Source organism: Suillus subalutaceus (genome assembly GCF_016647625.1).
Source record: "Suillus subalutaceus strain FC151 chromosome Unknown DFJ58scaffold_149, whole genome shotgun sequence".
NCBI lineage: Eukaryota > Fungi > Basidiomycota > Agaricomycetes > Boletales > Suillaceae > Suillus > Suillus subalutaceus.
This window is the reverse complement of record NW_024540398.1, coordinates 1-13,637: the sequence shown is the minus strand read 5'-3', so window position 1 is coordinate 13,637 and position 13,637 is coordinate 1. Positions and strand designations below refer to the sequence as shown.

Below are 13,637 nucleotides of genomic sequence, written 5' to 3'. Positions count from 1 at the left end.
GGTATGTACCACACATGACATAGCGTGGCGCTGACCATTTACGTCCACTGAATAGCGAATACTATGTAAATTGCCTATGCAGCCATTCACAATGCCTGCGCTGATGTCAAAGTTCTGTCCAATCATTACCAGCATACCTATGACCAGTGGTATTCTCCCCAACCGCTGGGAAGTTGAACCTGAATGTAGCCCATTAAGATGACGCCGCAAATCAGGTGAGTGGATCTCGTGCCCATTGTGTTTGTCGAAGCAATAATACCAATGCACAGCTCGATGTGTGTATTGTGCATATGCCAATGTTGCACATTCATTGATGATATCCTTAACTTCATTTGTGGATGTGATGACAGGCGCGTCGAGCCATTCGCCAAGATGCCAAGTAGGTCTCACTGTAGAGATAATTCTCATAGACAACAACTCAAAATCTTCATCAGAACAAGTACCAGTATGCAAACGGCCAAGAACCTCCACAAAGCATGCGTTGTGATCCCCTGTTTGTCGCATCACGATCTTCAGTAAGACAATTGTACTAATGGATAACCACAGCAATTTGCCAAACATAGCTTTTTGTCCCTTAGTCGTGGTCGCCGTATACGTGTTCACTTTGCAGTGAAGGCCCCGTTGACCAACAGGTGGCAGTTGGGCGAAGTCGCCAGCAAACACAATATTAATTCCTCCAAAAGGAGCAAGGTTTTCTTTCGCTTGACAAAGAGCCTCGTGTATCTGCACCAAAAAATTACAACTAATCATTGAAACCTCATTGATCAGTAGGTAATCTACGTTCTGCCACATTGCAATGAGGTCACATTTGATTTTTCCTTCACTGCCTCTCTTTCTGCGTTGATTCAAGTTTAGTGCAGCGTGCAATGTCATACCACCAATGTTGCGTGCAGCAACTCCCATAAACAACGACAGCTGAAACCGATCTTGTTCACCACGCCGGTTGAAAAACTCAGTGACCGCAGCAATGATACATGATTTTCCCATTCCTCCAGGGCCACCTAAGTACATGCGAAGTGGTTCCGAATTTTGTGTCAGTGAGTGACCAGCTATCAAAGAAAATGCACGGGCTTGCTCAACATTCAAACCATATTCTAAAATCATAGCAGATATGTCAACTGCTATCGGTTCTTTGACAGGCTGTTTCGTGGTTGGTACAATCAATGGACCCATTTCTGGTGTTGCATATGCTGGAGAATGATCACCTGCGTGCTGAAAATCGTTTCTGGTGGAGATCTGAACGTCCGGATCACATGACTGACCAGATGTCACTGGCGCAGGACGACCCTGTTCGACTGCACGTAATTTCCATGCTTCCCTCCTAGTATCATAAGCATGTTGCCATTTGTCTTCTAGTGCAAGATTGCTTTGGTCTACCTCATTGATGTCTCCTTGTGTCGTACTGAGATTATTTGGTGGCACGGAACCCTCGCTTAATTGAAAACGGCCTGCTAGTTTCATGTGATGGAGACAATCTAATGTCGCATCTCGTTGTTGTGATCTTTTCATGGACGAGACTTGCTCAATATTCGTCATGTGGTCAAGGATATCCTCTTCATTCAGATCATGATCTATACAATCTTCTGGAAACACTGTACATTCTAAGACCTCGCCACATACATGATTTGATCGGTTAGAAGCACGCTGGCGACGATTCACAAAATGATCGTCTCGACTATCTTTACATTCATGCAAAATCTGCATATTCTTCATCACAAATAACTTATTTGGCGAACATATTTTCACAAAAGCTTCGAAGGCATCAGTCCACGACCCAAATGTGCTGCGCAAATCAGCCACAGTGGTCCATGGTTTGAATAAAATGAGCATGACTCGGCAATATCGCTCTCTGACCTCAGGACGATCACGCCTCGGCAAGGAAGGACCTATCGGTACAGGTACACATCGTTTATTTGGCTGACGCACGACAAGACAATGTGTTACATTCTCGATATGCTTATCAAGCAGTTGGAAAGAAGGGCGTAAGCGCGTTTTAACCTTCATGATGTCCTCAATCGACCTCTGAGGATCGTATGTGTCCTTGCTTTCCTCGTCCGGAACATCTGCTGTGCTTGATGTATCATCTGCGTCTATATTAGAATCAAGCTCCAAATCATCGGGACAGTCTTCTGCAATAACGTCCTCATTGTCAGGAAAATGTGCCTCGTCATCCTTTTTCAGCTGCCTAATCTTTTGTTTTTGAACTTGAGTGACAAAATCCCATATGCACATATCCCGAAGCCCAGAAGATCTCAGTGTATAATCTTGGACCTGATTTGCTCTCGGGACCAAATTGCCACTGTCATCCATTGACAAACCAACTTCATCATTGGCCAAATCATTATCAGCAAGATTCTGCATAACTTCTTCATCAGATGGCGGTTTTAATGAATCAGCCTGATCATAGTCTGTTTCGTTTAGTGAATGTGTCTCATTGTCATCGGGGATATGAGTTTCACAATGTTCTTCAGCGACATATGACTTAGGAAGAGGCAAAATGGCATCAACATGGTTCTCAAACAAGGTCCAAAAGACATTGATGAATTCGTGACTGGTGTAATGATTGCCAAATTCCATCAGGTAAGCAGCCACTTGCTGGGCAGACAATTCCTGATGAGAAATCATTGCGTGTGCGCACTCTTCCTTATCAGCTCTTTTGCTCGGATGGTAAGATCATCATCTGTAGGATCAAACTCAGACAGCCTTACGTTTGCCAAAATCTAATGCAGCATATGCGACATGAGCTTTTAGCTGTGGACTTCTGATATAATCTGTAATGTAATATAAATCGACCTTTGCAGACGCACCCATGAACCGATGAACTTGATATCCATATTGCACAGTACTGGCTTTCCAACATTGATGCGTTACAATGTTAACCATACCGTCCAAACAACGCAAGCAAATTTTCGCACTGTCTCTGGGTCAACATAGCTGTTTGCACAAAAGTGACTTTCGTCAAGATCAAATCGGCACTCACGCGGGCTGGGCGGACCCTTCCAGTACTTGAAACATGTGAGGTTATGCTTGTGCACTGACAAACCTTCACTAAATGATGCAAATCTTTCTGACGAGCCGCTGTATTGAAAGAATCATCACAACTCATGTTCAGAGCCACGCCACACACGGAGCACGGATGATGCAAACACTGATGAAACGGAAATATTGGGATCTGGGTCATCAGGAATAACATTTGATATTGTATCGTCAAGAAAGGCCAACAAGCGGTCACAAAAGTCAACATCATTTGTTTGCATGATGCGTCTTTAATCTCGTTGGGGGTCATGTCCCCCTTCTAACCACACCATCATATGACAGTGTAACGTCCCGCGCCCCTGCAATTCGACACACCCATAATACACTTTCACATGACCAAGAATGCCTTCAGAGACCGCACCACTCAACTTATCATAACCCAAAATGGCACTAAGAAACGACTTGATATACAAATTAAAAAACCTTGCAGCTACTATCGGATTATGAGTGACCAAGATGGACTGTTGCCAATATTCGGGTACCTCGTTTGGCAACATGTCATCAATATCTATCTCACTGCCTGCCAAGAATTTGACAATAGGATTATACACATCTGCAGGATTGATTGTAATATAAAAGTTAGGCAAACCTTTATCAAACATTAAGCCTCTGATTTGATTGCAACATTACAGCGCGTGCTGCACCAGATCCAGGAACATGCGACGTCACATTATTAACTTCTTGCAGTAATCGACGCACCTTTTGTTCCTCTGGCGTGTAGGCCGTAACAAAATCACCCTTTGCAACGTGCTCCACAACCGCGTGAACAGCTGATGAAGAAACAGAGGCAAAGCTATCTGACACAGGACTCAAACATAGTGCGCTTGACTTTGAGGCTGGTATGTAGTAACGATTTCCTTCGCTGCAAAATGTTGAACACAACAAATAAAAAGGAATAATGCTCTTGGAAGCGCCTATCTGTTAAATTAAACAGGTGCTTGATGTGGCGTTTGAACGACAGAGGGCACATGCGACGAGGATGCTTGAAACCACCTACTCCATACGAGAAACAAAGTCGGGTAAATCTTTGGGAGTAACTCAGGGTTAACATATTCAGTTCATAGGACTTAGCCCATGTGGGATTTGGACTGAAGCCGCCGTTCTTTTCCTTCACATGACGCAAAGCAGCCGCACGCAATTCATGGCTGGGGGCATTCCCATCAACATCAGTCACCACGACATGTTCGAAAACATCTACAGGATGCGCTGGCTCTGTACCTACGTCCTTCGTTGGACGGTCATTGACAACATCTTCTTGAGACGGTGGATCTTCAGAAGCATCAGGAATACCATCATATCGTGAAGTCAGTGCAGTCTTGTGCACTGCTCAGCATCCGGTGAGATGGTCTCGATGTGAACTGGTAAGATATCTTCCTCACCCAACAAATCTAAATGATCATGATTCGATTGTCATGTCTGCGTATAACGCATTATGCTCGCGCAACCAGATTAAAGCTGACCTTACTTTTCCCTGCGCACAATCAAGGTTGCATCTGCCAACCAATCCACACTTGGTGGAGATGAACCGACAACAATACACAAATGGGCGTGACTACATCTTCGACTGGGGGAGGCAAACATCTCCAGCACTTTCGAAGGACTGCTGCGGAAATGTAATCACATTACCCTTTAAGCCTCTTTGAGCGTTAGGTATGTTGCACAACTCCTCGCACAAATGTAAGATAAAACATTTCGCCCTGCACAGCGCGATCATCATTTCTTCAACAATGCTGAGGTCACGCAATTCCAAAGGAAGTGGACCGACATAAGTATGATTCGCCAGAGCCAGGCTAGGAGTTTTTTTTCTTCTTCAGTGAGAAAAAACATCCCTTACAACAATATGCTCCACTAGGTTGATCTGAATTGCCATCATCGAACGCTAATCCCTGGCTTTCATACATGATGTTGGCAAGAAACTCAACGTTAAAGTTGGAATGTGCAAATTCTTTGCAAATATAACTCTCGTCAACGAGACGCCCCTTGTGTAACCGCATATCAGGGCGGTTGAGTAAACTGACATCAAAATCGTCGAAAGACAAGTGCTGCCTGTCCTTAAGATCATATCGAGCTGCACAAGCGAAGCACACGAAGGTAGCTAAGGCTTCGGAGCTCGTTTGCTCACGAAAAATTTCAATTACGTGTTTCTTCCTAGCATTTGACACAACACGTGGCCAGTCCGACGATATCTGTGCCTTTTCCCTCTCCACTGCGAGATGTTCATGGTCCTTGCGGACCCAAAACGCATGCGATCTTTTACCTTTAACAAGAACACTTATATATATTTTTGAGATGTTTTCTGAGTTGCGAGAGAGTATCGCTTTCGGAATGTTCAATGTCGTGACAGCGCAATAATCGCAGGAGAGGTTTGCGCGCAATAGTTTTGCGAAGCGTTGTTAAAATGTTAATCTGCAAATCAATCGTCTGTTGGGTGGTATCAGGAGAGCACTCGGAAGCATCAAAAGAACTTTCAGCACGAAAATCGTTGTTAAATCGGGAACACACCAATCAAGGATCTGGCAAGGATAAAGCACATAGACCTTTGGACATGTGGTCAGTAATCCTGTCCAACAACTGATCTTTAGTGCCCACAAAACATAGGCCATGCCACGACGCGATGGCTTCCAATGAAGATTTAGACATATGCTCTGCCTTAGAAAACATGGATTGTGATGATTTGGACACACTTTCATATGCATGGCGACTACGAAAGACGTTTAAGACACCGATAGCTTTCCGCCTGGGATGATCTTTGTGGCTAAAGCTGGATACTAAATCAGTACAAACACTTTGTGCAACGACCCATAAGTCAGGACCTGATGGCACCAACGATGCTTCGGACATCAATTCGTCCAATATGAAATTAGCTAAATCAGAAGATGAACTGAAACCTGCAGAAATCTCACGACAGGCTGTAGAATCACGGTGCTTAGGACGTATACCGGAAACCACACACTCCCCATAAAGCATATGTTGTAAAAATAGATTGCGTAACTCGAGAAGTGAATACGGTTGAGGAAATACTAAGCCGTGCAGAGTACAAGCCTAACTTAGCAAAGCGGGGTCGGACAAAAAAGGGCTGATGCGAACCCCAGAATGACACATGCCAAAAAGATATCATGAACGATATATGCTGATCGTGTGCGCGACGATAAAACTGCCCCGTCGAGGGACGAGGATTGGGCTAAATCCAACTGACTACCATCAATAGTTTGATTGTCCAGGTCGGCATTACCATGAAAGAGACATGGTTCGGCTAGAGGAACAAAACGGAATGAGTGAATGTAGAAAGAGGAAGTACAAATAACATCACCAGGCGTAGCAGACATAGAACGACGAGCAAAATTAAGAGCAACATCAGATTCACGACCGATGGTGCACCACGCACCAATCCAATTCAGGCCAATCGCAACATCAGCATCGACAAGACATCCGACCTCGAAGTCGACATCGGTAGTGAGCGAGCAACCTTGATAAGCGGCCGTACGTATTTCGGAAAAATGCAAGACTGACTCGGGATGACCCAGAGAGCGAGCAATTGACAGAGAGACAACAGACAGAGGCAAGTCAGGGTCAAAGATAACAGATACAGGAATACAGCCAATATACGAGGTCATGGTGAGAGGCAAGAAGAAATGCAAGTGCAGGGTTGAGTGGACATCTTGCAAATTTGAGGGGCTTTTAATAAGGGGCGTGAACGATGGCCAATGAAAAAAGCTGAGGCCTGGTCCGATCAATGAGCACAGCAAGTTACCATTCAAGGCAAGACCAGCACAGCAAGTAACTATTTGAAGCGAAAAAACAGCCGGGGCAAAATCAGACAGATCTACCGCAAAAACGTGAAAATAGTGCACAATAAGACCCACTCCCTCACGGTAGCGGGAATGTATTTATTTCGCTTGCACCCCTCGAATAAACCTTACATTATCTATTCGGAAATTGGGTCTGCAAATCTCTGCGTGCAGGCGCCTTTCGGGAGTTTCCGGCCAGTATTCTATCTTACATCGCGATCGCCCGGCATCTCTCTCGTTCCCCGCTATTTCTTACATTAGCCGCAGTCTCTTGTCTGCACAGCGTGTCACGACTCGCAACACAAATCAAGAGGTCCAAGAAGCCACAATGAGCCATCACTACTGGCATCATACTTTTCCGTAACTCCTCATTATTTCTACCATTTGATTTGTTCATAGATCATCCTCGTAGCTTCTAGTAGACATTATATTTGACTTGTATTCCTGCAGGGCCACTGAAGTGTATCATTTTACGACAACAATAAATGAGGGTGATGAGGAACGGTTCCTCCATCAACGATAGGTCTCTTGTCATTGAAGGTGGAGCCATCTTGTAATATGTTACACACGCAGCAAAGGAAGTCCTATGGTTGTGGTCATTCATTGGCAACCTTTTCGCCCCCATGAACCCTTTGATCAGACAACCAATCCGCAATTGTGCGCTAGCAAAGGATCATCGACATCAATACCACGCTCGCACAAAGCACATCGACGTGCATTTTCATTTCATTAATTGGGTGATAGAACAAGGCCAACGCATCTGGTATTCTGCCCAACCAGGCAACATTAGGCAATGTCTAGGTAAGATGTTTCATGACAGCCCATAGATGATGCACTACTTCGGATGATATGGCGAACGACTGAGTGAGAAAGGTTATGATCGCTGGCGGTAGCAAGTAGGAGCGATATTCACAGGAACTGTGCGAGGCCGCGACAGGTAGATGCTCGTCCTTGAGTACGTGTGTAAGATGGATGAAGCGAGTAAGGTCGATAAGCGACATCTGTGCAAGCTCATGGTTCGCTCGCAAGGCGTCAACATCCATTGACTGGTCACATGGTGGGCACGACTCAGTTGTTGGTGGTAGACTCGGAGTACTAGATGGTGGGAACAGACCAGCAGATTTGAATGTCCGACTTCCTTCCATTTTAAATTTCAAGTCTTGCTCGATGTGTGCCGCAATCCTTCATTTCGCGTGATACGACGATACGTTTTCATTGTTTTGCCAATCGACCCTGCGTACTTGGCAAAATGGCGAAGACGCATCCGTCCACCTTTCAGATGCATACCTACTAGTGTCCCGCATGACACTATATGATACTGTGCACACACCCCTGAAGTAGTGTCTACTTAACCATGCCGCCGAGTCCATTCTTGCCCAATGTTGAATCCGTCATAGCGTCCACTTAGCGACAAAGCCTGCTCTTCTGTCTAAAAAAATTTCACCACCGTCCCTGGTTTTAAATTCGTCGTCGAAAAGTTGTTTCTCATCTTTTTGAGAAGTAAGTACTGGATCGTCGAATCATGGTGGAACGGGCACGTAAGGGAACCCAAGGCCAAACCTGGACCCGTGGCCCTCCCTATGACCTGTGTCAGACCATCCTAGCACGCCCAAGGGCCTATGCCAGATCTCCCCACTACAATGGACTCGGGACAAAATTTAATGACTTGTTGTATGGAAATATTATCGCTGTTGAACATGTTCTTGAACTCCGAAATATTTCTGGATTCTTTTGCCTACCCAGATTCCGGTATGCTGGCGAGTTTTCGTTATGGGCCCCCCGATAAGAGTTAACGTGCATATGTCGATGCCGCGCTGCGATCGTACACTGTAAATTAGTAGTAGAACTAGTGCTCTTGACATATTCGGCGTACCATCCGGCTTCTCCGTCCGGATCGGACACTGAGCACCAGCGGTTCATTATGTAAATTATAACGGCACAAACCAACACTCAGTGCACACCACTGCAGTGATTATGCCAGTACATGCGGGTAGCCAAGCGGTCCCGATTTATGGAAACTATCATGGGTAGGTGTCTAAAAAAGCTCCTCGTTTTGTATCTTTGACGGAGAATTGTATAGATATTACTCCAAGCGTCCTTTCATCCGAGATCCACGACTGGCTTTGCTCCCCACTGAATTCTTCGTGGGTAAGCGAGTTCTAGATGTTGGATGCAATGAAGGCTGGGTGACTTGTGAGATAGGTAGGCTACTTTTGACGCGGTTCAGGACACCATTTGTTCAGTTCGGGAACCAGGACAGTCCAGGGGGGCACATCAGGTCATCGGAGTTGATATTGACGACACTCTCATCAGAGCTGCCTGGAAGAGAAGACGCACCGCCTGGAGCCTTCAGTCTCCTGAAGGTGGAAATATCAATGAGGAGCGTTGCCCTCCGCCAAAACGACAACGACTCCTCGGTGATGCGTCCACTACGGACAGTAGTGCTCCCAATTACTTCCCTGCATCGTGCGAACATAGCTACGGCCCATTGCCCATCCCAGACAGAGGATGCGGTGCTTTCCCGCACAATGTCACATTCCGAACAGTTGATTGGGTGAAGGATGAAATACCGGAGGATTACGATCAATACGATATCGTTTTAGGGTACGTGTCATGGCTGTTCTTGAGGGGACAAGGCATCACCGATATGATAGGTTTTCTATCTCAAAATGGATTCATCTAAATAACAAGGACGAAGGACTGCAAGAATTTTTCTCCCGAGTTCATCGATGTCTGAAAGTTGGGGGTGTTTTCGTCCTCGAGCCACAACCTTGGGACACTTACTCAAAAGCTCGAAGGATGAGCGAGACTCTCAAAGAGAATGCAAAATATTTACAACTCCGTCCAGATGGCTTTGGGGAACTACTGGAGAAGCTCGGATTTAGTCATGGTCAGCGTCTCGGGGTCACTGGGAAAGGCGGTAAGTTGCGTTCATTCCGGAATAACTGAGTCTTATTAGATCGTCAGGCTTCCGTCGCCCCGTTGATCTCTACTTGAAGCAGCGATAAGATAGGATTTCTGTCTATGCTAAACCGGATATGTCGTTGCAGTGCTGCCACAAGAATTTTGGAGCATCATTATTCACACTGACAAGACACGTAAATTTATGGCGCCAACGATTCGTGTGGAATTCGGGTCCCGCCATGCTGTATCATGTGTATTTGTCTGATGCGCGAAAATTTTATGGTCGTGCGTCTTTTAATGTTGTTTTTCACTGCCTTCGTATGAATGAATGGGTAGCAGCGCCAACCTTATGCGTAGGAGAAATTCATTGTATCACCGAAGCACCCCGAGCGAATTGTATCAATAGTTACATGGAAATCGATTGGCCATAGTTCACGGAGAACTGTGGGTAGCTGTGCATCCCGGACGAGACATACACAGTCCCGAGCTGGGTAGCAGCACCACACTTCCTACTCAGGAAAAGTCTACCTCACCACCGAAGCACCCCCGAGTGCAGTACTTTATTGCCGGGAGGCTCAAGCTATAGTTGGCGGATATCTGTAATAGCTGTGCATTCCGGACGCGACGTCCGTACCCCTGACCGAGATTCTGCAGAGCCTGTGCTCGCCAGGCAGTGCATCGCTCGTTTTACGAAGGTTCAAAATTGTATTCTAAGAGTTACAATTCTGCTGCGGACAAGTCATGAGCATGTGGATTCTTGTCGCCTAACCGCAGTCAGTGATTGACATGTAGTTTCAGTCAGGACTAGCGAGGTATGCGTATTTTCCGTCATCTTTTCAAAATACTGATTTTCAGTTGTTCTAATATTGCATATATGATATTATCCCTCACGCCCGAGATGTATATCATTGGAATGATTGAAGAATCGTCTTGATCTTCGCTTTAGCGCTCTCATCCGCGGCACTTAGTCGGGCGCCTGATAAGCGCCTATTGTGAAGCTCTGCAGAGAGGCTGTGGAGTCATTTGCCGGGATTTCCCAATAATCGGGCTCACCGGCTGATCGGCTCACCTTGCTCTGGATAATTTTGGATTTTGAAAGATTGAGGATTAGATGTACATGCGAGACTGCACGGGACTAAATTTAATTGTCGATAGCGTTATTCGATGCTTCCCGATAGTGTATGCCGTCACACGCCCCACTGCATGTATAAGTAGTAAGGACTACAATCAGAGTGCCGAGCAGTCATCCACTTCCCCGGTGAAGCAACATGTCTACAGCTGGCAGACACGCGCACACTGGCAGGAGTCGCAAAAGCTCCTGCAGCGGCTCTACCGCTCGACTGAGGCGGAAGACTTTTCGCAACTGCGACAGATCATCAAAGAAATAACACAGGCGGACCCCAACACACGGCACGATATCCTGATAAAAGGTTGGTAGATTAAACTCCCGAGATCGAAGAGTTTGCTGACTGAAGAGCAGCTGCTGATATTATTAGGCAGCTTGACACAGGTTACCGTTCGCTTCTTGAAGAACAGGCAGCTTCGACTTCAACTAGTACTACTACTAGTAACGCTGGTTCTCCCATGCAATACCCGACCCCGGTTCATCCTGGTGAGTTAGTAGTAATGCTTCTTCCCGGAGAATCTTACTGATGATAGGCCAGTGTCACATTTTCTTCCTGAGAGTTGGTCAGTAAACTATGACCACTCGATGTCGATGTATCCATGTGTATTTTCTTCGCCGAATATAACACACGGCATGTATGCTCCCGCGAACATGGCTTCGGACTCGGATATTACGCATAACTATCTTTATTTCAACTCCTAATCTGGATAATTGATCGGAATACTTGGACCATATATTGTCTTATACTGTATATTCTGCAGCTGGTGTTCATAGTTATAATAGGACAATTATATATATACCAATGTACAGCTGGCTTTGTACCGAGGTCAAGTGAAACGCATAGTGATCAATTAGGCGCAAACGATCTGATCGCTCGTCGCGGACTTTAAAAATTTCAAGTTGAGTGCCAAGATCGAGCACATGCAATTGGTTGACGTTGTCGACGGAAAGCTTTTGCGTTTTGCCATCAGTACACATATGACCCGATCCTATCGACATCCATCGAAATCAATCTGTTCAATATTTGCTATTTCTGCGAGCTATCAGCGAGTATGCACTGATCGTACGACGCGATCGCCGATAGTTGCACTAGGACTCTGCAACGCCTATTTGCAGCTCTAGATCTCGGTGCAACTTGATGATATAGAGCAGACTTGATCATGCTCATCGTTGACCGGAGGCAGAAAGCAAGACCGCCGACAAGAACATTGTCGTACTAGCGCCTCCGGAGCGCGCGAGATGGCGGTGTAAGCCCGATCCGTGGATCAGATTACGTTTTCTTTGCGAACCTGAACTTGAGTGTCTCTTATGTATTCGCAATCACTGACACCACCCTTTGTGTGACAATAGAACAAAAGGGTTGCCACTGCCCTGGGCAGACCCTGGCTGGCAGACCATGTGTTCAGGTCCCAGGTCACCAATCCCGGGCGGCTAGATCTTGACTGTGGAGCTCTGATGCGGCTGTTTTTCACTAACACGATTTTTTGTTGTATTATTCTATTTGCAAATACGTACATTTCCCCACTAACTGATGCCATTCTCAGCGTCCTCGTTGTCACCCTCAACGTGCTCGCTGTCGTCGCATCACCATGATCGCCGTCGTCATACATACCCCCTTCGTTGTTCCTAAGTTGCCAATATTCTTTGTTCTACCATTCCAGTCACTCACCTACCTCCCACGACCCAGGACCACCATTCAGAAAGCTGTGCCAGTATGTACATCTTCGTGAGGATCTTGCTTGACCACGGCACCCATAGCTGTTCTGTCGCTGGAGAATGGTACTATTTGAATGCCAGTGATTTCCGTAGCGTCTCTCATCTCCTCGTAATCCAGCCATACAGGGTCCTTGACACGGTGATGTCGATATGATATAATTGATGACTTTGTGGAGGATATCTTTCATGCAAACAAATCAATTATCTTCTGAGTACGCTAATCAGACTCGGTCGCATTGTGGTACAACTGATTATGCCATCGGAATATTAGGTCTTTATTATACATCCGATTCCTACTGATTCCAAAGAGCGAGCATGTTGAGCTATCACCAGTGTGTTGAAGTCTTGCGGGTGACTGCTTTTTTGAAGCAATTTTCTTCAAAGATATCATTCGACCGTGGTCAGGACTACTACTCAGTTCTATTGCTGTATAAAAGCCCGCCTTCAGACCATGGTTCAAGTTGTCTTGTTGTGATCCATGGTTTGTTGCTCAGGGTATTCTCTATCTCTTCATCAACTCGACGTATTGACGTGCACAAGTGTGCGAAGCTGCAAGTGCAGCTGATCAAGAGCTGATCATGGAGCGTGCTCACCTCACTTTGTGTCCGAATCATCTGTATTCACCAGCACTTTCAGCAACAACTACAATGCGAATTCTGTGGTTGTGTTTGCCCCTTCTTGCACTCATCATTATGTGCTAGTTTTAAAGGCAGCTGCAGTTTTAAAACACTCTAATCCGTACACCCATCCGTCATCATCGCTCTCAGCTTCGCAACCTTGACCCGGGGAATGACATCGATTTTAAATGGCGCTGCATGGGGAGTGACCACGTCACTGAAAGCGTGCGTGTTAATCGGTGCGTCGGGTCGTTGAACAATGCGGAAAGACCACAAGAGAAGTGCAAGGGAAATGTACAACGAGTGGTTTGCGAGGTGTAGGCCAGGACATACACTTTTAATGACAAATGAACTTCGTTGATCAGTGTCAGAAAACCGATGTCGGCACGACTTACCGTCTACCAAAGCCATACGTGATGAACTTCATATTATTGTCCTTAAGGCGGCCTT

The 13,637-nt window shown here is 45.9% G+C and overlaps 9 protein-coding genes across 9 annotated transcripts; 2 read left to right on the top strand and 7 right to left on the bottom strand.

Annotated features, from left to right (window-relative positions):
- Positions 1 to 111: 111 nt before the first annotated feature.
- DFJ58DRAFT_617106 (uncharacterized protein) lies at positions 112 to 684 on the bottom strand (the record flags this gene model as incomplete). The annotated part of the gene is made up of 1 exon (XM_041380982.1): positions 112 to 684. A coding segment is annotated over one exon (573 nt), but the record flags the coding sequence as incomplete, so codon positions are not given.
- Positions 685 to 705: 21 nt separating this feature from the next.
- On the bottom strand, positions 706 to 1,173 carry DFJ58DRAFT_667960 (uncharacterized protein; the record flags this gene model as incomplete). Its single annotated transcript, XM_041382659.1, has 1 exon — positions 706 to 1,173. A coding segment is annotated over one exon (468 nt), but the record flags the coding sequence as incomplete, so codon positions are not given.
- A 474-nt stretch (positions 1,174 to 1,647) lies between these two features.
- Positions 1,648 to 1,902, bottom strand: DFJ58DRAFT_630141 (uncharacterized protein; the record flags this gene model as incomplete). The annotated part of the gene is made up of 1 exon (XM_041381188.1): positions 1,648 to 1,902. A coding segment is annotated over one exon (255 nt), but the record flags the coding sequence as incomplete, so codon positions are not given.
- Positions 1,903 to 2,011: 109 nt separating this feature from the next.
- DFJ58DRAFT_718601 (uncharacterized protein) lies at positions 2,012 to 3,257 on the bottom strand (the record flags this gene model as incomplete). Its single annotated transcript, XM_041384499.1, has 6 exons — positions 2,012 to 2,063; positions 2,231 to 2,591; positions 2,639 to 2,680; positions 2,709 to 2,918; positions 2,945 to 3,078; positions 3,100 to 3,257. The coding sequence occupies 6 exons, from the start codon at positions 3,255 to 3,257 to the stop codon at positions 2,012 to 2,014; spliced, it is 957 nt and encodes a 318-aa protein (XP_041238445.1).
- Positions 3,258 to 3,428: 171 nt separating this feature from the next.
- On the bottom strand, positions 3,429 to 3,659 carry DFJ58DRAFT_637331 (uncharacterized protein; the record flags this gene model as incomplete). Its single annotated transcript, XM_041381300.1, has 1 exon — positions 3,429 to 3,659. A coding segment is annotated over one exon (231 nt), but the record flags the coding sequence as incomplete, so codon positions are not given.
- Positions 3,660 to 6,008: 2,349 nt separating this feature from the next.
- Positions 6,009 to 6,719, bottom strand: DFJ58DRAFT_812896 (uncharacterized protein). Its single transcript, XM_041391559.1, has one exon. It carries the CDS (start codon positions 6,648 to 6,650, stop codon positions 6,084 to 6,086), a length of 567 nt encoding a protein of 188 aa, XP_041238443.1. The 5' UTR covers positions 6,651 to 6,719; the 3' UTR covers positions 6,009 to 6,083.
- A 2,041-nt stretch (positions 6,720 to 8,760) lies between these two features.
- DFJ58DRAFT_812892 (Bicoid-interacting protein 3-domain-containing protein) lies at positions 8,761 to 10,085 on the top strand. Its single transcript, XM_041391558.1, has 5 exons — positions 8,761 to 8,851; positions 8,905 to 9,026; positions 9,080 to 9,428; positions 9,479 to 9,744; positions 9,792 to 10,085. Exons 1-5 carry the CDS (start codon positions 8,799 to 8,801, stop codon positions 9,830 to 9,832), a joined length of 831 nt encoding a protein of 276 aa, XP_041238442.1. The 5' UTR covers positions 8,761 to 8,798; the 3' UTR covers positions 9,833 to 10,085.
- A 393-nt stretch (positions 10,086 to 10,478) lies between these two features.
- DFJ58DRAFT_110523 (uncharacterized protein) lies at positions 10,479 to 11,617 on the top strand. The gene is made up of 4 exons (XM_041378669.1): positions 10,479 to 10,540; positions 10,584 to 11,158; positions 11,209 to 11,340; positions 11,393 to 11,617. The coding sequence occupies exons 2-4, from the start codon at positions 10,840 to 10,842 to the stop codon at positions 11,554 to 11,556; spliced, it is 615 nt and encodes a 204-aa protein (XP_041238441.1). The 5' UTR covers positions 10,479 to 10,540; positions 10,584 to 10,839; the 3' UTR covers positions 11,557 to 11,617.
- Positions 11,618 to 13,092: 1,475 nt separating this feature from the next.
- Positions 13,093 to 13,637, bottom strand: DFJ58DRAFT_110510 (uncharacterized protein). Its single transcript, XM_041378668.1, has 2 exons — positions 13,583 to 13,637; positions 13,093 to 13,521 (listed from the first exon to the last, which is right to left on the bottom strand). The coding sequence occupies exons 1-2, from the start codon at positions 13,612 to 13,614 to the stop codon at positions 13,302 to 13,304; spliced, it is 252 nt and encodes an 83-aa protein (XP_041238440.1). The 5' UTR covers positions 13,615 to 13,637; the 3' UTR covers positions 13,093 to 13,301.

What these genes read in the sequence shown, in the direction of transcription:
- DFJ58DRAFT_110523 (XM_041378669.1), top strand. Translation starts at nt 10,840, where the DNA reads ATGTACATGCGAGACTGCACGGGACTAAATTTAATTGTCGATAGCGTT. An exon ending in GCACGATATCCTGATAAAAG is followed by an intron (nt 11,159 to 11,208) that starts GTTGGTAGATTA and finishes ACTGAAGAGCAG; the next exon opens with CTGCTGATATTATTAGGCAG. An exon ending in CCCGACCCCGGTTCATCCTG is followed by an intron (nt 11,341 to 11,392) that starts GTGAGTTAGTAG and finishes ATGATAGGCCAG; the next exon opens with TGTCACATTTTCTTCCTGAG.
- DFJ58DRAFT_812896 (XM_041391559.1), bottom strand. Translation starts at nt 6,650, where the DNA reads ATGACCTCGTATATTGGCTGTATTCCTGTATCTGTTATCTTTGACCCT.
- DFJ58DRAFT_110510 (XM_041378668.1), bottom strand. Translation starts at nt 13,614, where the DNA reads ATGAAGTTCATCACGTATGGCTTTGGTAGACG. An exon ending in ACGTATGGCTTTGGTAGACG is followed by an intron (nt 13,522 to 13,582) that starts GTAAGTCGTGCC and finishes TGTCATTAAAAG; the next exon opens with TGTATGTCCTGGCCTACACC.
- DFJ58DRAFT_812892 (XM_041391558.1), top strand. Translation starts at nt 8,799, where the DNA reads ATGCCAGTACATGCGGGTAGCCAAGCGGTCCCGATTTATGGAAACTAT. An exon ending in ATTTATGGAAACTATCATGG is followed by an intron (nt 8,852 to 8,904) that starts GTAGGTGTCTAA and finishes AGAATTGTATAG; the next exon opens with ATATTACTCCAAGCGTCCTT. An exon ending in CGGGGTCACTGGGAAAGGCG is followed by an intron (nt 9,745 to 9,791) that starts GTAAGTTGCGTT and finishes TTAGATCGTCAG; the next exon opens with GCTTCCGTCGCCCCGTTGAT.